The sequence below is a fragment of the Haliotis cracherodii genome, unplaced genomic scaffold, assembly GCF_022045235.1.
Source record: "Haliotis cracherodii isolate W230 unplaced genomic scaffold, xgHalCrac1.p SCAF_7, whole genome shotgun sequence".
NCBI lineage: Eukaryota > Metazoa > Mollusca > Gastropoda > Lepetellida > Haliotidae > Haliotis > Haliotis cracherodii.
In genome coordinates, this window is record NW_027266330.1 from 45,714,776 (window position 1) to 45,733,587 (window position 18,812).

An 18,812-nucleotide genomic window follows, 5' to 3' on the forward strand; every position below is an offset into this window, starting at 1 on the left:
TTGACTCTGCTGATGGTTCTGTACTGCTGGACGGTGCCATATCAAATTGGTCCAGACTCAGGTTTTCAAGGAGAGGCTATCTGAACGACCACTGCATCGAGTGACATTCTGCAACCCTGCAGAATCCTTTGCTTGGATCAGTTCGGCTGGCCTGAAAAGTAAAACAGAAGGCTTTTTGTTTGCTGCTCAGGACCAGTCACTTCCCACTCGAAACCGTCAATGTGTGATTTTGTATCACAATGTAAATATGAAATGTAGATTATGCAATGAATTTAATGAGAATGTCCAACACATTGTCTGTGGATGCCCAGCTTTGGCACAAACACAGTATCTTAAGCGACATGATGGAAGAGCTCGATCTTTTTATACCTTCTTCGCCATGCTTGTGGTTTTGAGACAGGGGTCCATCGATGGTACGACCCAGAATATGTAGATGGCGTCATCGTAAATGATAAATACAAAATTATTTGGAACAGGCCCACCCGTATACAGCCTAAGACATGTCCAGGCCAACAAACCTGATCTTGTCCTTTTTGATAAAACCAAAGAAATCATTTTTGTTATTGAATTTTTTTCCCTTTTGACACTAATGTAATTGACAAGATTGAGGAAAAACATGATAAAAAATGCGGACCTCGCTTTCGAAATGTCACGCTTGCATCCCAAGTACCAAGTTGTCCGACTCCCTATTGTTCTCGGTGCCTTAGGTTTGGTACTTCCCAATCTGTTGACTGATATTGGGAGTGTACCCGAGTTTGCTACCAGGATTACAGCCCTTCTGACAATCTGGGTAATGCAGAAGGCTGCAGTGTTGGGGAGTCTTCACATTCTCCGAAAAGTTGTGGGTGGGTTTGACTAGGCGGCGCTTCCTGGGAGAAGTCCCATTCGCTCTCTGGGCTGCGTGTAGAGGGGGCAAGCTGATGATGAGCCTAATCAGCCTGACTGTGTCAGGATCATCGAAACCCTCTTTGCGGCATTTTAAAATTTTAAAACAGGAACAGGAAGGTCTGTCAATTGGGGAAAGACCCGAATGTCATGTTGCAGTTATGTTATCATTGCTTACACCTACAATGTTTTAAGACTTTCAGAACGATGGAACTGCAGAATCTAACAGCGGACCCCTTTAAAGGAGAACCCAGCAGGAAAAGCGCCTTTCTGTTCAAGGTGAAATTGTTTGTGCGAAGGGACGCCCTGCTTCTGCTTACAATTGCTGGCATCGTAGTAGGGTTTGGAGTTGGATTCGGAGTCAGGGAACTGCATCCATCCAAAGACGCCCTCATGTGGATAGGTAAGTTGAAATCAAGTGAGTTACGCATGTGTACTACGTGCACTGAGAAGGGTTGCAGTGCTTGTGTTGGCGTCCTGTGGTGATGTCCTCAGCTGGACGCTTCTTCCTCACACTGCGTCCCATCACCAGATTGTGTTTTTGGCAATACGCCGACTGTTTAACCTTGATCATTCGCACATTTCCATGTGATCTTCAACAACTGATCATCTAGCATATGTCCCAGTGGAAACATTTTCAGCGGGTTTCTTCATTTATCCAAAATACCTAAATTCCAAAGCCCACTGAAATCTCCGTTGTCTGTTTCATAAAATCATCCACCATTCGGCCTATATTGTCTCCATCCATACGCCTACTCCGGGCAGGACACTTAACTCCCAGCGGTATCTATAAATGTCATAACGCCTCTTTACGTCGCCGGTTCGTTCATATTTACATCCACGTCATCCTGAACGATATCGTCAGTTATACTCACCGGCCAAGATCACCGATAGGCGTGGACATATTGTACGGCTAGTCGTGTCGTCGGCTAGTAGTTCCTCGATATACGCAAGTATACTGCATACCACACATACATACCACACATTTATACCACGCATAAATACCACACATACATACCATGCATATATTCCACACATAGATACCACGCAAGTTTACATACATCCTACGCAGATATACCACACATTTATACAATGCAGAAATACCAGTATCCCGAAATATACCATCCAAATATACCGCACAGAAATACCACGCATATAAACAGCTGTACCACACGTATATACCACGCATATAAACAGATATACCAGTCACAAATACCACGCATGTATACAGCTTTACCAAATAGATTTACCACGTAGATATGCCACACTGATGTACCATGCAGATACACTACACATACCTACCAAACAACGGTAAAAGCTTCATAGAGTATTGTCAAGACAAATTGTCTGTTAGACATTTAACACGATCAAAGTCGGTCTGTTGCGCGTATTCATCTTGTTTATAATGTTATTTATTTCACAATGTACTTCCAGGTATGCCAGGAGAGCTGTTCCTGCGCATGCTCAGAATGATGATTCTACCGTTGATTGTGTGCAGCGTTATATCAGGTAAAAATAATAAACAAAATTGTACCCGAGTGTGCCATTACGATCATTGTACGAAGATTAATGCTTATGCATGTGAAAGCTTTCTTTAATAGGACTACAAATTGTGAACTCATTGTCACGTAGGAACTGCATCACTGGATCCAAAGTCCAATGGGAAAGTTAGCGCCATAGCTTTCGCCTTCATCGTAGCAACGAACAGTCTTGTTTGCATAGAGGCCATTGCTCTACATTTCATCATTAAACCAGGTAAAAGCCCTCGCTAAAATAAGTATTGTCCAAAATAACGCATCATTTATTAGGTAATGAAACGATATAAAAATATATTTCAGTTGTAAATGTATGTCTCATCGAAGCAAGAATTATTGAACATGGCCATGTGAATTCCAGCGATGTAAATACTTCGAATTTCTGAAACAGAAAGGTTAGTTGACACTGAAGAGACCGAAAAGGGTGGTTTTACAGATGGTGCTGTATGTATTGTGCTGTCGCATGTTTCTGACAGGATCTGAGGAGTTGAGTATTGACGAAAGTGCCACTCGAGAGATCATGGAAACACAGGATATATTCGCCGATATGCTCAGGTAAGTGACATGGGCGTCCTTTATTGGCGTCTCCTTATTGAAGTGACTTGTGGCAGTGTAGGGCGAGCCAGAACCTCCATTAACGCCATCTTTGCATCCTGTCTTCTCCCACACCCAACCTTCCTTGTCCTCCCTTGGTTCTCCCATTACCTTGTGAACTCCATCCCCCCAAACCTCATCAATGGAAGCTGCCGTGGGCCACAAAACGTTACTGGAAGGACACGATAGTTCCTCGATGGACACACACATCATATACAATAAATTTGAAACAGGATGTCACGACGGATATAGATGTGTTGCTGAAATGTGCTTTTCCAGTGGTGACATAGGAAATATGTACACATTGACGTGTGACAAAGTAACCCTCTACATAGTAAATACCTCACCAATATACCCTACAGTAGCTCTATGTTATAAGAGTCGAAATTTTCTCTTCATTTCTCATGTAGGAAGTTCTCTGTGTATTTTGTAGTAAAAGAATATCAATTATGTCTCTTATAATTGCCTGCGTAGGGATTTAACTACAGAACATAGTGCTCCTTGTGTGTCAAAAAACGCCGCATAATGGAGATCTGGGCCCCACAGTTAAACATTGACTTACGACAGTCATAGTCCTACGATACATTTGTTAAACTTGTCCCATGTGATTAAGCATGGGACCTTGTAATGCATACACCACGATACATTGGTCAAACATGTCCCAGGTGATTAAACATGGGACCTGGTAATGTATACACCACGATACATTGGTCAAACGTGTCCCCGGTGATTAAACATGGGACCTGGCAATGTATACACCACGATACCCTGAAGACGTGGATAGTTGCTCATGCAATAGAGACCCGTGAAAATCCGGGGTAGAATAGGTCTTCAGCATCCCAGGCTTGCTGTAAAAAGCGGCTCTGCTTGTCGTAAACGGCGACTAACGGGATCGGGTGGTCAGGCTCGCTGACTTGGTTGATGCATGTCATTGATCCCAATTACGTGGATCGATGCTCATGATGTCAATCACTGGATTGTCTGGTCCAGACTCAGTTATTTACAGACCGCCGTCATATAGCTGGAATATTGCTGGGTGCGGCGGTAAACAACAAACAAACAAACAAACAATCATGCAATCGAGCCCTGGTTTGTCTGTTTAGGTCCGTTTGTCAGCATCATACCCGTGCTCGTGGGTTTCACCGAAGTGGTAAACGTCTGAGACCTGCATCACTTCGGGCTTTCCTCCCACATTAAGCTGACACGCCGCGATATAACTGGAATACTGTTAAAAGCGGCGTTAAACCCAACTCACTCACTCACTCACTCACTGTTTAGGTCCGATTATTTCTGAACCATCGTGACTGCTGGCTGTGGCATAAACAGCATTCGCTCACTGATATTTGCACTTCTTTCTATAATACCGAACGCACCCGCACATGTATCTTCACAGGCATTGTATGTAGGCCGTCACTGCACCTTCTTGGTGTAACTGTATCGTGCCATCCCTCGAAAATAACAAAACAGCTGGTGTAACTTCTATCATGGCCGATACACAGCGTATCTGTCGTCAGCATTCTGATTAAGATCATTTGTAAATAAAGGCTAAATTATGTTTTGCATTTGTGACGAAAACGTGATATCCACTTCAGTTGACATAATCCTTCAGGGATGCAACACTTAAAGTGATTTTCATATAAAAAGGTAGACATTTAATATTCAATACCCTTCGAGAACAGAAAGGTATTAATGTCCTCAAACAAAACAATTTACACTGGAGATATGCCGTTCAAGTATTGGTGTCTCTCGGTCCAGCGATTAGATAAGAGGGACATTAATTGCTGGCACAGTCCGGAAAGAGGTTGCGGCCATATATTTAGCATCATATCCTGTTTTAACGCCACAGCGCTGAAGGACTAACTGACCTTCTGGAACCTGTACAGTGAAGGTCACGGGGATTCGATACGGTCAGCTCGTTGTGGTTGTCCTCGTTTGTTGCAAGTGTAATATCAGTTGCAATCACGGACCATAAGGGTTAATCACAGATAAAGGGTTAATGTTTGAACTCAGAACCCCTGAATACGGTAAAAAGGTTCAAACTTCAAAATAGTTGAACGTTGTTCGTTCCGTCTTTTTAATTATATCGTCCTTCGTTTTACCTCACCGGCCGCTTTTTACTACCATCTCAAAACTTTCACGATTTCACCCCGCTGTAGTTCAATTTAACTGTATGTGAAAAATAAGATAATATCCAGGAATGAATTAAGTTACTTGTTCAAAACGATAAAGTACATGTGAAAATTGTTCATGAATTGATATATTGTCATTTCTGACCATTGTCTGACCCATGCAACCTGACGGTTGTGTGTTTACGTGATGCAGGTAGACTGTGTCATGTGTACAGTACGTTATTGTTCTGTTGCAGGAATATTGTGCCGGACAATTTGGTGGAAGCAACATTCAGACAGGTGTGCTGCCCTTCCAATAATCATACATTACTCCACTAAAAGACAAAAATTAAATATATTATGAAAACAACACGAACGTAATCTTGGCAAACGAATGTTTCCATCGCGGAAACGTGGGTGTACTTTCAGAGAATATCAAAATGAATATTCATCAATGTCAAGCACTGCATGTATATCAACTGGCATAAGGTATGACTCATTCGAAATCACATGCACAAATGAATCAGTCAGTTTGCAAAACAATTACAAGTATAAATATAATATACATTCTCCACTGTTGTATTTTCCCGTTGGTAGTGACAATTAATCGGTGGAATCTCGTCGGTCGAACCCTCCTGTGTTAAATGTACACACATTGCTCTTTTCTTTTAGAAGGGTCAAGTTCTGACTTTAGGCCTGGCGTTTTATATTTTTCGGAATACGGACCCGCCGACTCTAATTTTTGAGAAAATGTAATTTTTAAAAATATAAAATCAGATTTCCATTTTTTCCCCCGCCGATAGCCGCGTAATCAGTTATCAGTTATATTTGTTATCATCATCTTTTTATTAAAAAAACCCAACCATATGAATTTACCGTTGTAAACAAGTAAAGAGATACATAAACAATCTTTGTTGATCTCGAAGCTGGACATGAATAGCCTTCCTTGACAATTGTCCGTGTTGTAAGTGGTAGAATTTTTAATGTTACGAGGGGCTTTATCGTCACAAATGGCGGTCTTTTGAGCACTGAATGTGTTCATAAAGTATGCCAGAGGCATTCTGCATTTAAAAATACATCTGGCTTTTTTCCCCTCCTCCAACCTTGGACTTTGGGCTGAAAAATCCGTAATCATGAAAAAAAGCCTGGCCTTCAACGTGAACACAGTACGCACGTTCTGGGATCATATAATTTGTTTTTCATAAGAAAACATATGTTTTACCTGTACCTGTTTCAAGATAGCCCGTACTTGTAGCACCCATATACATATATCATAGAAATGTTGAGCTTACAACACGAGAGACATTTGAAATACAGTTTTAATGTAAATCAGAGGGCATCTCTGCCGTGTTCAGGAATGAATGGTGTGCTCATCTGCATCTGTGTTGGGAATCAGACCTAGACAACAGGGCGTAGTGACATCACTACATCACAACATCACAACGATGGTACAAAACTAACTACTCGTGACTCGGTTGTTTTACTGTCACGACATTTACTTCAAAATTTACACAAATATCACTTTCACTCGTTAGGTAAGGAGTGAAATATTTGTTGTAATAAAACCGATATGTGACGGGTACTAGTGTAATGACGTCTACACGTACACCTGTGAGTGAATTGTACATTTACAAAGAAAAGAGAAACTATGATTGAATATCCATGGTACCCGGTCACATGTAAAGGCTCTTACATCATAAATGCTATATTGTGCAAACGTTGACGTTGAAATGTGTGATGTTTAAAAGGGCTTTACGCAATTCCGATCTAATGCGAATGTGCATGATGCAGAGTGTTCCATTTGTTGACACAGGCCCAGACACGGTACACGTCGTCACTGACGGGGGTGGCGAGGAATAACACCAACACCTCTGTCGGCGATGTCCTCACACACGTCACCAAGTCCCTGGGCAAGACGGACAGTGTCAACGTGCTAGGTAATACACACTGCTACCTGGCTGGTGTGGAGATGATGCTCGCTCCTGTGTGGAATCAGGGAGACATGACATAGGAGTAACATGCCTTGAGTAATCGGGAGTCTTCGTGCTCACTCGCAACTGCTATCGTTTTCCGACGTCGCAGATAGTTGCTCCAATCTACGCTTCTCCATGCACTCTAATGTCGCACTACCTGTCACACACGTGTGGGGTGGGCTTACAATTATGAGGCGGACGAAAACTATACACTTGCATAAAAATCTAACAATAAATAAATACATTAAGCTTGTGATTGTTAAGGAATACTATTATAAATTTATATTATACATGGTGTGTTGCAAGGTATAATTTTTAGCAGGAATCCACAACTGAATATATAGTGATAGCAAACATGAAACATGACCTCATAACTATTCGTATACCTTAATCGTAGAAATAATATTTATTCAGCAAAAATTTTGCGTATGTTACAGTGAACATGTATTCAACGCAGGTTAATGCAATAAAGAAATAGTTATTCTGATTTTCTCATTTTCGTCACTCGTCATCTTTACCTTGAGTATCACGCACGTTGCTCCAACCACTCGGCCGAGGCTAACCGAATAATGTTGTCAATGAATCGATTAGCATCAAGAGAAAAGAGATTTAAACCAATTATTTAATACTCATACATACTCGTGTGTGGATACTTTCACACTTTCTTGTCCTGAAATATGTCCATCTGACTTCCTACAGGTCTGATCACCGCTTGCACCATCATCGGCATGGCTGCCAGCGCCCTGAAAGACAAGGCCGACGTCTTCCTCAAGTTCTTCTCAGCTGCCACGGAAATTGTCCTCCTGATCCTGAGAAAATTCTTTTGGTAAATATGCGAATTGAGTATGTCTGAGGATTACTTTTAACCTAAAACAGCTTCTGGGTCTTTTAAAGTGCTTGTATACAGGGTTGATTGTGGCAACTCTACCACGGAAACACGAATGAAGACGTTTTCAACCATATCATTTTATGACTTCCTCTTCTACAATTTTAAATGTCAAAGACTTCAGATGACGTTTCAGTTTTATACATACATTGATCCATATTGTTGCCATTCTGTACATGTGTAAGTTTGAATGAGATGCTGTTCGCCTGCCGGCATGATGCCACCGTATTTATATGCGCTCTCCCTCTGTTTTCCAGGGTAGCACCTCTGGGTATCGGGAGCCTCATCGCAGTGTCGGTGGCTGGGGTGAGCAACATCACGGGGACCTTCTCACAGCTGGGGATGTTTGTCGTCGCTGTTACAGTTGGCATTCTGTTTCATTCCTTCATCGTCCTGCCCGCCATCTTGTTTGCACTGACAAGGAGAAATCCCTACGCATACCTTCTAACCATCATTCGACCCTGTCTCATCGGCTTCGCCTCCACGAGCACGTGAGTGTCGGAATGAGTTAAACACCCAGCGGGGATGCAGGGAGGCTGAGGTCCCTAGCATCCCACGCATAACGGTCAACTGTAGATGACTGAATGGTTAGACTCAGTGAGCTAGCTGTTGGCGTGTTGTCATGCTCCACTGATCGGTGCTCATAGTTAAGTCAATAGTTGGACTGGACCAGGCTCGTTGAATTACAGTCCGCCGTGATACACCCAGACTATAACAACAACGTATTCACTCACATCAAAATATATCTTTGATAGTCATTATCAGGTTTAGGGTTTTTCTGACATGAGAATAACGAATAACGCCTTGACATTGCTTGCATATTGCTAAAAGCGGCGTAAAACCATACTTACTCACTCACTCCACTTGGAAGGAAAAAATTTTTTGTAACTTAACACTGAACGGTAAACATCTAACGTGTGACTATAACCATCATGCGGCAGCCTAGACCATGAAATGGCCGTCCAAACAGCCTCCATGCTGTAACAAAGCTGATCCAGAAACGTGCGAAGCCATCACGAGTAGCCTCCCTTACACTCTGTGGCGTTGTACCTCAGTCCCCGAAGGCAACCATCTCGCTCATTGTTACTAGTGATTTGTACACGAACATCTTACATTCCACCAATAGCTAATCATCGCAAATCTATTGGGCTTGGGGGTCTTCACGTGCTGTTTTCCACCAAAGATGGTGTGTAGGTGTACCATGTATTCCTTTGCTTCCCGTGTACAGAGCAAGGGAACGTTACTTTTACTGGCATGTAGATCAGCTACACCCAAATATGTATCATAGACATTCTTTCCTGAGAAGACGGGCGTGTCTGTTACGTGCGTGACACTTAATCAGTGAGTGCAAATGGTCTCTGTCCCGTTCCATTAAACATAAACAAGAAGGTTCCGAAGACATTTCAACAAAACGCTTGGACTTATTACTTTCGAGGAAGGCACGCTGTCTGGGTACGATACGCTACACAATGAAGCCACATTGTCCGCCATAACTTCTCAACTTCTGTCTCCCTTACAAACTGTTATCTTTCATGAAACTTTCTACCAGTCTCTTGCTATACATATGGACATGTTATGTACAGGCGCTGAGTGATATATTCGGAAATATTTATAAGCTATAACGTTACATTCTGTATAGATCAAAATAAAAAAATGTACTCATCCCGAATCACCGAATCAAAATTGTATTGAATTTCCTGGAAACATGAAAGTCGGCAAGTGACGAATGATATGCGCAGCTCATACATGTTCACGTCATTCCTGTGGTTTACTGTTTAATGACCTAATGTGTCTTATTTTAAGAAATTGTATGGGATGTGGGGCCGAAAGATGACTTAAGATTCAGGCAGTAAGTAAGTAAGTAAGTAAATTATTATTTCACAGAATAAATTAATTAATCAATTACTTAATCCCGTATAATTATTTTGCTCCCAGTTCTCCACAGGATAGTCATGTTCATGTTGTCACATGTTTTCTTTATTTTACTTTCGACCCACATACACACATTAATGTACCAAATTGTGTATACATGACCGTCATTGTTGAACGTTTTATGCATGAAATCAGGTCTATGTGTGCCTGTTTTTCTTCTTCTAGTGCTGTGGCTATTCCTGAGATGCTAGAATCCTGTGAAGTTAAAAACGGTATTGATTCCCGAGTGAGTCGCTTCGTGATTCCATTTAGCGTAACGCTGAATGCCGATGGCAGCGCCCTCTACATTACGTCAGCAGCGTTATTCATAGCCAATCTTAGTGGCGTTGAGGTCACAACAGGCGTCGTGGCTATTATAGGGTGAGTAAGTCTGTGCATGTCGTAGACAACATTCAAATGTTTTCTTGGAACTTCGATAATGAATACTAGGCAACTGATTTCAACATGTATCCCACCTTACACTACTGTGTACCCGATGGCATTTCTATTGACATGACTACTGTAACCTCACCTAGAGTGTGATTATGGAAATATTAGGAGTCATGCCTTGTGTTTTGTAAAAGTGGTTTGTGAAACTTATTTGTTAGAGACACTCAAGCTGACAATAATTATATATAGGGCACGGGTTGCCTAATCTTTTAGGCGGCGCAATTGACAGTGCAGAGTGAGTCCATCAGGTGTGCCAGGATGCTGTCACCCTGATCCGAATACCAGATTCGCCATGACTGTTATTCTTTCTGTGTCGCCATGACTGTGCTCGTGGGTTTCAGAAAAGGGACACACGTCCATGATTCACTTCACTTCCCTCTAAGGTGATATTCGTGAAATACTGTTTATTGTGGCGTTATTCCCAACACACTCACTTACTTGTAAACCCCAGCGTGATAACGGTTGTATCAGTCCCTCCTCGATGTTTCAGTATGATGACGGCTGTATCAGTCCGTTTTCCATGTTTCAGTATGATAACAGCTGTTTCAGTCCTTCCTCCATGTTTCGGGGGCACGGGTGGCCCAGTCGTCTAAGGCGCCGCGATTCGCTGTGCAGAGTTGCTTCCCTTGGGCACACCAGAAACCTATGATTGTGGGTTCGAATCCCGGTTCGCCCCGATTATGTTTCTAGGTTTGTCAGCACCATACCCGTGCTCGTGGGTTTCACCGAAGTGGTAAACGTCTGAGACCTGCATCACTTCGGGCTTTCCTCCCACATTAAGCTGACACGCCGTGATATAACTGGAATACTGTTAAAAGCCGCGTTAAACCCAACTCACTCACTCACTCACTCCTCCATGTTTCAGAGTGTTAACGGCTGTAGCAGCAATGGCAATTCCATCCGTCCCTAGTTCCAGCATCGTCACCTTGGTCATCATACTGACGTCCGCCAACATACCTGTTGACCACATCGCCCTTTTGTTTGCAGTCGAGTGGTTCTTGTAAGTGTAACACTGTAGGGAACAAAAAGAAAATGACACAATCTAATGAAATGCAAGAACACAAATTATATACACACTTAATGGACGTAGTACATACCGTGTTCCGCGTAGTAGGATATTCACGAGTGTGTGAGTAGTTACTCAAGTACTACTGTCTGAATGGAACACCCTCAGCCATACTGTGTAAGAACGCTGTGATTCACAACCAGCTTGAATACATTTGCCAAGCAATGGATGCTGCATGCCTTTGACGTACCGTGACTGAGGTATCGCGCTGCTTGGAACAGTATATCAGCTACATCAGGGCGTGACAGGATACAGCACTTGCCTGTGTTTTGCCAGTTTAGTTTTTCTTGCACATGCAAATTAGAAGAAGAAGATGTCCGACCCCTTAGGTGATCACACCAGAACACTAAACAAAGTGGATTGAGGTTAACGACGTTTAAAATATGGGTTTTATCATATCACGGCGTATCACCTGAATGTAGGACGCTTGAACTTCATTGATTGTGGGCCTTTGGACAAAACCACGAACACAGGTACTATGCTGGCAAACATTCGGTCAGAAACCTGGGCATAATTTTTATGTCAACCAATAACATACAGATCCTGGAACAGATAAGGGACGAAACTCCGCACATTTTTAGACTACTGGATCCCCAGTTCTCCCCATTTAGCGACGTACAGATCAATTGTATTAACATAGCTTATACCCGTAAGAAGGCGTGCATGTCTGGATAAAGGCGAACCAGTTGGTTAATCCCGCGCCAGGTGTCCTTAGAATACTAGTATATATGACTGTAAGTAATCCCCCTATTAGACGGTGCAAACAGGGTGTTATCTCGTACGTTTATCATCCATTCCATTATGTATACAGCATCCAATTACGACATCACACAACAGGTGTACATCTTAGGGACGCTGCGCTTGGATTCCGACATTTCTAAAGTTTCGCGAGCTTTGCTTTTTATATTTTCTAGGGACCGCATTCGTACACCAACCAACATTGTTAGCCATACTTTCAACGCAGCTGTGACGTACCGGTTCTGTAAAGCCGACCTCCGAGCTCTGGATGAAGCGAGAACAAAAGAAGAGGAAGCAGAAATGACGTCAATTTCCCCTGCCTGATGGAGTCACGGTGATATGTTGCGCCGTGGTGGACAGGAGGCGTTGCTTTTCCAGACTTGTTAATACATAAACTCATTTCTGGAACTCATTCGCACCCTGATCTGGTTCAGTGGGCGAACATGATGTAACTTCCTAGCAATGTTTGTTCACTGGCTTGGGTGGGCATAACATCAAGAGATCCGTGAAGATCCGGTTAGAATTAGTCTTCGGCAATCAATACTTGTTTTAAGAGGCGACTAACGGGATCGGATGGTCAGGCTTACTGATTTGGTTGACGCATGTCATCGTATCCCAGTTGTGTAGATCGATGCTCACTATGCCAATCATTGGGTTGTCTGGTCCAGACTCGATTATTTACACACCGTCGTCATATAGCTGGAATATTGCTGAGTGCGGCGTTAAACCATAAACAAACTGCATGAATCAAGGTAAGCAAAACTTAGCTCAATGAATTGGAAACAAAATAAAAAACGGGAATAGTCCAGCAAATGTCAATACGGCACCTAACAATATCTGCTGTTTGTTATGTTTAGTCCCATCACTGGAAAATGTTGTTTTGTGTACATGTTGATATCTTGTAGATGGGGTCATCACGGTTGTTGACGATACAACATATCAACTCTACTGGGTTCAGATCGTAGGGCGACATGACCTTGTCCTTTGACGTAATTGTTAAGCATATATATACAGGGCTCAGTTTTGTTAGATCTGGTGATTTCATAGAGCTGTTAATTTTAGCCCTCTTAGGCTATTAGACGTCGGCGCCTTGCTATCTGGATCCTGCATACTGTGATACGGTACATTGCCCATCACAATAAGGGACCACGTTAATTTCCACCCACTCCAGAAATACCCTGCCTTTCATTTCTGTGTGGTAGTCCATGTCCTTGGCCTTGGCTCGAAAGACAAGGTCACAGCCTGGGAGAAAACCCTGACTAGCACAGCCAGCATGGAGAACGATAAGTCTTTCACCTTTTCCCATTGGTAACCTTCTGACAGACTCCTTACAGTCCCCACTGGGTACCCACTGACTGCTGTCAGTGTTAGAGGCATTTGCCCTCGTCTCATCTAGGAAAACAGGCTCATGTCCTTCTTCACGTTTCTGCTTGATCGTTCGATGATAATGAGACGAATGACATCAGGTCGTTCACATAACACAACCCTATCTTTATCTATATCCAAATGATAACAATTAAATCATGTTCGGTTTCCAGTGCTTTAGAAGCTCGTTTCAAGTATTTACTATGCTTCACAGTAAAAGAAATAATGCACCTTAAAAATCAACTGTTTCACCTCAGCTGAGGAGCCAATCCTGTCAGTCAACAACGACGTATACTATGTGCCACGTGCAGTACGTGTTTGCGCTGTTCCTCCTGCGGATTTGTCGTGATAGTTTCTTAAACAAGTGTTTCCATTGATGTGAATAGAAATAAGAAACAGCCGATTTTGTTGGGTACAGGCTATCCATTGCCGTGTACCGTATTGACATTTGAAAGACTATTCCCGAGTTTGAGTTATTTTGCAATTCATTATTCTTATTTGGAGCCAAACGGACTGTAACTATTGTACGTCTTGGGATATGTTATAACTATTGCCCTACTGACCTAGATAGCTCCCTTCACTAGTTATCTGTATAAAGCTGATCAGTTGCTGAGGCTGCATTTGACCTGACCTTACTGGTCAGGGACTGGTCAAGTGTTGATATGGGTAGGATAAGTGGTCGTTTAAAATGCGTTTCGTTTTATTATTCGAACATTGTTATGTCAGATTTAATCTTTGACCTCGAAGTGAATGTCTAGTCCAAGTCAACTAAACTGCCGGGCCGATGAAAGTTTGTCACCCATGTTTGATGGTGGTTCACAAGAAATGATTATTGGATGGGGATATATTTGATAAGGGTATCATAGTTGTGTTTTGAACCACCCTAAGTTTACAATGTTTCGGTGATTGTTTTCTGCCGATTAACTTGTAAAAAGGTTTGTAATGTTTTGGTCACATCCAATTGTTTACTTTCTGTTGCCCGTCAGTGTACTCAGTAGTCATGTCACTCGAATTGTGTGCCTCGTATTCTGGTGGCGTCGATGTCAAATGATAGCAAGTTACAACAGATATTTCAAATACAAAAGCGAATTAAACTTTCACCAAAATGAAAGAATGATTGAGTCTATATGTGTTTCATTGTTAAATAGATCATCATCACAAACGGAAACAGGCATGTGTTTGTGGTGACGGTATGACGAGGAATTACAAGTCATTGTAAACCTGGTTCACCCATTGGTCGAACTATGTCCCCTGACAAATCTAGTTTGACACAGCGATGTTCAGTTGTGTATGATTTATTTCATGTTGAATGCTATGTGTTTTGTGTTATTCTATTTATTAGTTTTTATTCAGGAACACCATTTAGTAATACACACAAATATTTGTACTAATCCAATCCATTTCAATTCATAACACATCTGGGTTAATCATAAGGTGATGTGATTTTTTGTTTTAACGTCGAGATAATTGCACTTATACAGACACGTGCATGTACGTGTGTGTGGCTGCTTGTACTAGTCCGGACTTATTCCGATGTTAAAGCCCGATGAGATAGATACCGTACAGCAGTTTAACGTGAAAACCCCACTCATACACAGTATACTGATTCCGAGCCGACCAGTCCTTGTTATTGTCCCTTAATGCCGAGCGCCAGACAGGGTAACAACAAGTGCCATATTGAAACGTGTTTTTGTATGACTGTAAAAATCGAGTCTGGACATTGATATCATGAGCATCAATCGACGCTATTGGGATACGATAGCATCAATCAAGACAGCAAGTCTGACCACCCGATCCCGTTAGCCGCGTGTTACGACAAGCATAGTCGCCTTTTACGACAAGGATGAGTTGCTGAAGACATATCCTAACCCGGATCTTCAAGGATAAATACATGTCAATAATACTATATTTGTATTCAAGGTTGTTGTTTCTAAAACTGAGATATTTATCAGCACACGCAACCTATTTACACTGCCATTATGTCAGACACAGAAGTAAAGGCTACAGGCATGGCTTCAGGGTACGCTCCGGCACTCCAGACATCATTAGATCATCATTATATGTATATTGTATGCATATTCAAATGGAACATTGTGAGCTAAAGTTGTTGAACGTGTCAGGTGGCATATATCGGTTAAAACCGGAGTTGCCAACAGGATCCATATTATGTCATGTACGGCTTTATCGGGAGCCCAGCTCGGGTCTTTCGACAGCCCAAACACGGTTTTGTTCATCTGGTCAAAGTTTAAGATGTGTATTATTCTGTCTGTCAGATGATGATTTACAAAAATCCTACGTTGGCACCAATGACAGTATCGTATCTAGGCCGAGACATGAAATGGACACTGGAGTCGGTTTTAACAACATTTCCGATGTTGCTAAAAATGTGTCAGTGCTTACACAGGACTGTTTCGAGCATTCAACTGTATCACCAAGCCTTTATATAACAGTGTGTATGTCGGTTTTGTATGCTTGAGAGGGAATTTTAGCAGAGGTTGCTTATGTTTATAGAAAAGGTTTCGTTTGTTTTATTTGAACCAAGCTGTCCTCGACTGTTTAGTGTACTGTACTACATTTCTGAACAACATAAAAGAAAACTACATAGACGAGATGAATATAACTTGCTGGGACTATGTTGAACACAAGATGTACACGTAAATCACGACCAGCTTATAATTTCTATGACATATCAGACAAAACATCCTATTTCTTGCAGCAGCATATTACACCAACAGTATTGATGCGGTGTTCACATTCCTCAGTGCAAGGGGTTATGTAGATGCTATTTGTTTGTACATAGTCATGTTGTGTGTATGTGTGTGTGTGTATATATATATATATATATACACAATACAATATGACTATGTACATAGAAATAGCATCTACATAACCCCTTATATATGTATTATACCCGATTATGATTCTTGGTATGTCGGCATCATACCCGGGCTCGGTCGTTTCACCAAAAGCGGAACAAGTCTAAGACCTCCATCACTTCTGGCTTTGCTTCCACATCAATCTTTCAATAAGAGAACAAGTATATTCATCTTGCATAAGCTCGGCACAAAATTATTTATATATGCATGTCATTATTATTGAGTCATCGTTTATTTCTATTAAAAATGCATACCAATGTTTGTGTTCAAACGAGTGTGTTTAATGTGTGATATGGCTCATTGCTCCCCCACAACAGAAGGTCATGCTGTGATCTCAGTAATCATTTCGTCAGGCACTGGAGGCTCTTATGTTATTTCTGCACCAACTTTTCCTATTTCCCCGATACACGTACATGTCCCCGATACACGTACATGTCCCCGATACACGTACATTCCCCCGATACACGTACATGTCCCCGATACACGTACATTTCCCCGATACACGTACATGTCCCCGATACACGTACATGTCCTCGATACACGTACATTCCCCCGATACACGTACATGTCCCCGATACACGTACATTCCCCCGATACACGTACATGTCCCCGATACACGTACATTCCCCCGATACACGTACATTTCCCCGATACACGTACATTCCCCCGATACACGTACATGTCCCCGATACACGTACAGACGTTTGGATGTGGAAAGTAAACTGCTGTCCAAAACAAACGTTCCTCGGTGTGAAACTGGCTGCCTATTCCATACACTGAAACATGTAACAGCACATTCGGAAGTCTGAAGTAGGGTTTCATCCCTTATCGGTCTCATTCTCTGCTTCTCTCTCCTTGTAAGGATCTACCGGCGGAAACCATCTGAAAGATAATCAGTAGATTCGTTCACTCAATCATGTATTCCACCTCAAGGCTTTCTTTATCCTGCCAATATTATCAATATGTTACATTTCAAGGAATTAAGACAAAGTATGATAAAAGAGTAACGTTTAACATTAAATATGCACTGCCTTTATTTTCAAAGTAAGATCATATATATTTTAGATGCAATTTAAAGCACATCGGGACGTGCGGAATTATACCGTATGACTGAACACATTTAACTGTGCCTTGGGTATATTTTTAGATGCAAGACATACGTAAAATCAAAAATTATTATTATAAGGGATTCTTTGACGAAGTACTTGAAATCATACGCGCATTCTGATTGGTTTGTCGTATTTTCGCACATAACATTCATCGATAAGGGGACGAGTCTTCTTGCAGGTTACGGAAAGCGGCGAGTGGTGACGAATGACCCAGACACGGTACACGTCGTCACTGACGGGGGTGGCGAGGAATAGCACCAACACCTCTGTCGGAGATGCCCTCACACACGTCACCAAGTCCCTGGGCAAGACGGACAGTGTCAACGTGCTAGGTAATACACGCTGCTACCTGGCTGGTGTGGAGATGATGCTTGCTCCTGTGTGGAATCAGGGAGACATGTCATAGGAGTAACATGCCTTGAGTTATCGGGAGTCTTCGTGCTCACTCGTAACGTCTGTCGTTTTCCGACGTCGCAGATTGTTGGTCCCATTTAGACTTCTCCATGACTTCCTCTTCTACAATTTTAAATGTCAAAGACTTCAGATGACGTTTCAGTTTTATACCTAGATTGATCCATATTGTTGCCATTCTGTACATATGTAAGTTTGGATAAGATGCTGTTCGCCTGCCGGCATGATGCCACCGTATTTATAGACGCTCTCCCTCTGTTGTTCAGGGTAGCACCTCTGGGTATCGGGAGCCTCATCGCAGTGTCGGTGGCTGGGGTGAGCAACATCACGGGGACCTTCTCACAGCTGGGGATGTTTGTCATCATTGCTATAGTTGGCATTCTGTTTCATCCCTTCATCGTCCTGCCCGCCATCTTGTTTGTACTGTCTCATCGGCTTCGCCTCCATGAGCACGTTAGTGTCGGTGTGAGTTAAACACCCAGCGGGGATGCGGGGAGGCTGAGGTCCCTAGCATCCCACGCATGTAACGGTCATCTGTACAAGATTGGATGGCTAGACTTAGTGAGCTAGCTGTTGGCGTGTTGTCATGCTCCACTGATCGGCGCTCATAGTTAAGTCAGTAGTTGGACTGGACCAGGCTAGTTTAATTACAGTCCGCCGTGGTACACCTAGACTATCAACTATCGTTGACTGCTGCGTTCAACAACAACTTATTCACTCACGTCAAAATATATTATTGACAGTTCTTCAGGTTTGAGATATTTCACACATGAGAATAAGGAGTTCCACCTGAAAAGGGACAGTGGGATGGCCTAGTGGTTTAAGCGTTTGCTCGTCACGCCGAAGACCCGGGTTCGATTCCCCACATGGGTACAATGTATAAAGCCAGAACGGTAAACATCTAA

The 18,812-nt window shown here is 42.4% G+C and overlaps 1 protein-coding gene across 2 annotated transcripts in view; it reads left to right on the forward strand.

Annotated features, from left to right (window-relative positions):
- Nucleotides 1-16,359, forward strand: part of LOC139447705 (excitatory amino acid transporter-like) — a 34,708-nt gene extending 18,349 nt beyond the window's left edge. For both annotated transcript variants that reach the window (XM_071229153.1, XM_071229152.1), the window contains exons 2-12: nucleotides 1,081-1,288; nucleotides 2,320-2,394; nucleotides 2,518-2,640; nucleotides 2,897-2,975; nucleotides 5,380-5,422; nucleotides 6,936-7,059; nucleotides 7,795-7,921; nucleotides 8,239-8,472; nucleotides 10,079-10,273; nucleotides 11,208-11,342; nucleotides 12,323-16,359. In XM_071229153.1, the coding sequence (XP_071085254.1) occupies nucleotides 1,093-1,288; nucleotides 2,320-2,394; nucleotides 2,518-2,640; nucleotides 2,897-2,975; nucleotides 5,380-5,422; nucleotides 6,936-7,059; nucleotides 7,795-7,921; nucleotides 8,239-8,472; nucleotides 10,079-10,273; nucleotides 11,208-11,342; nucleotides 12,323-12,470 (1,479 nt within the window). In that variant the 5' untranslated portion in view covers nucleotides 1,081-1,092 and the 3' untranslated portion in view covers nucleotides 12,471-16,359. The remainder of the gene's footprint in view (nucleotides 1-1,080; nucleotides 1,289-2,319; nucleotides 2,395-2,517; nucleotides 2,641-2,896; nucleotides 2,976-5,379; nucleotides 5,423-6,935; nucleotides 7,060-7,794; nucleotides 7,922-8,238; nucleotides 8,473-10,078; nucleotides 10,274-11,207; nucleotides 11,343-12,322) is intronic.
- The last annotated feature ends 2,453 nt before the right edge of the window (nucleotides 16,360-18,812 follow it).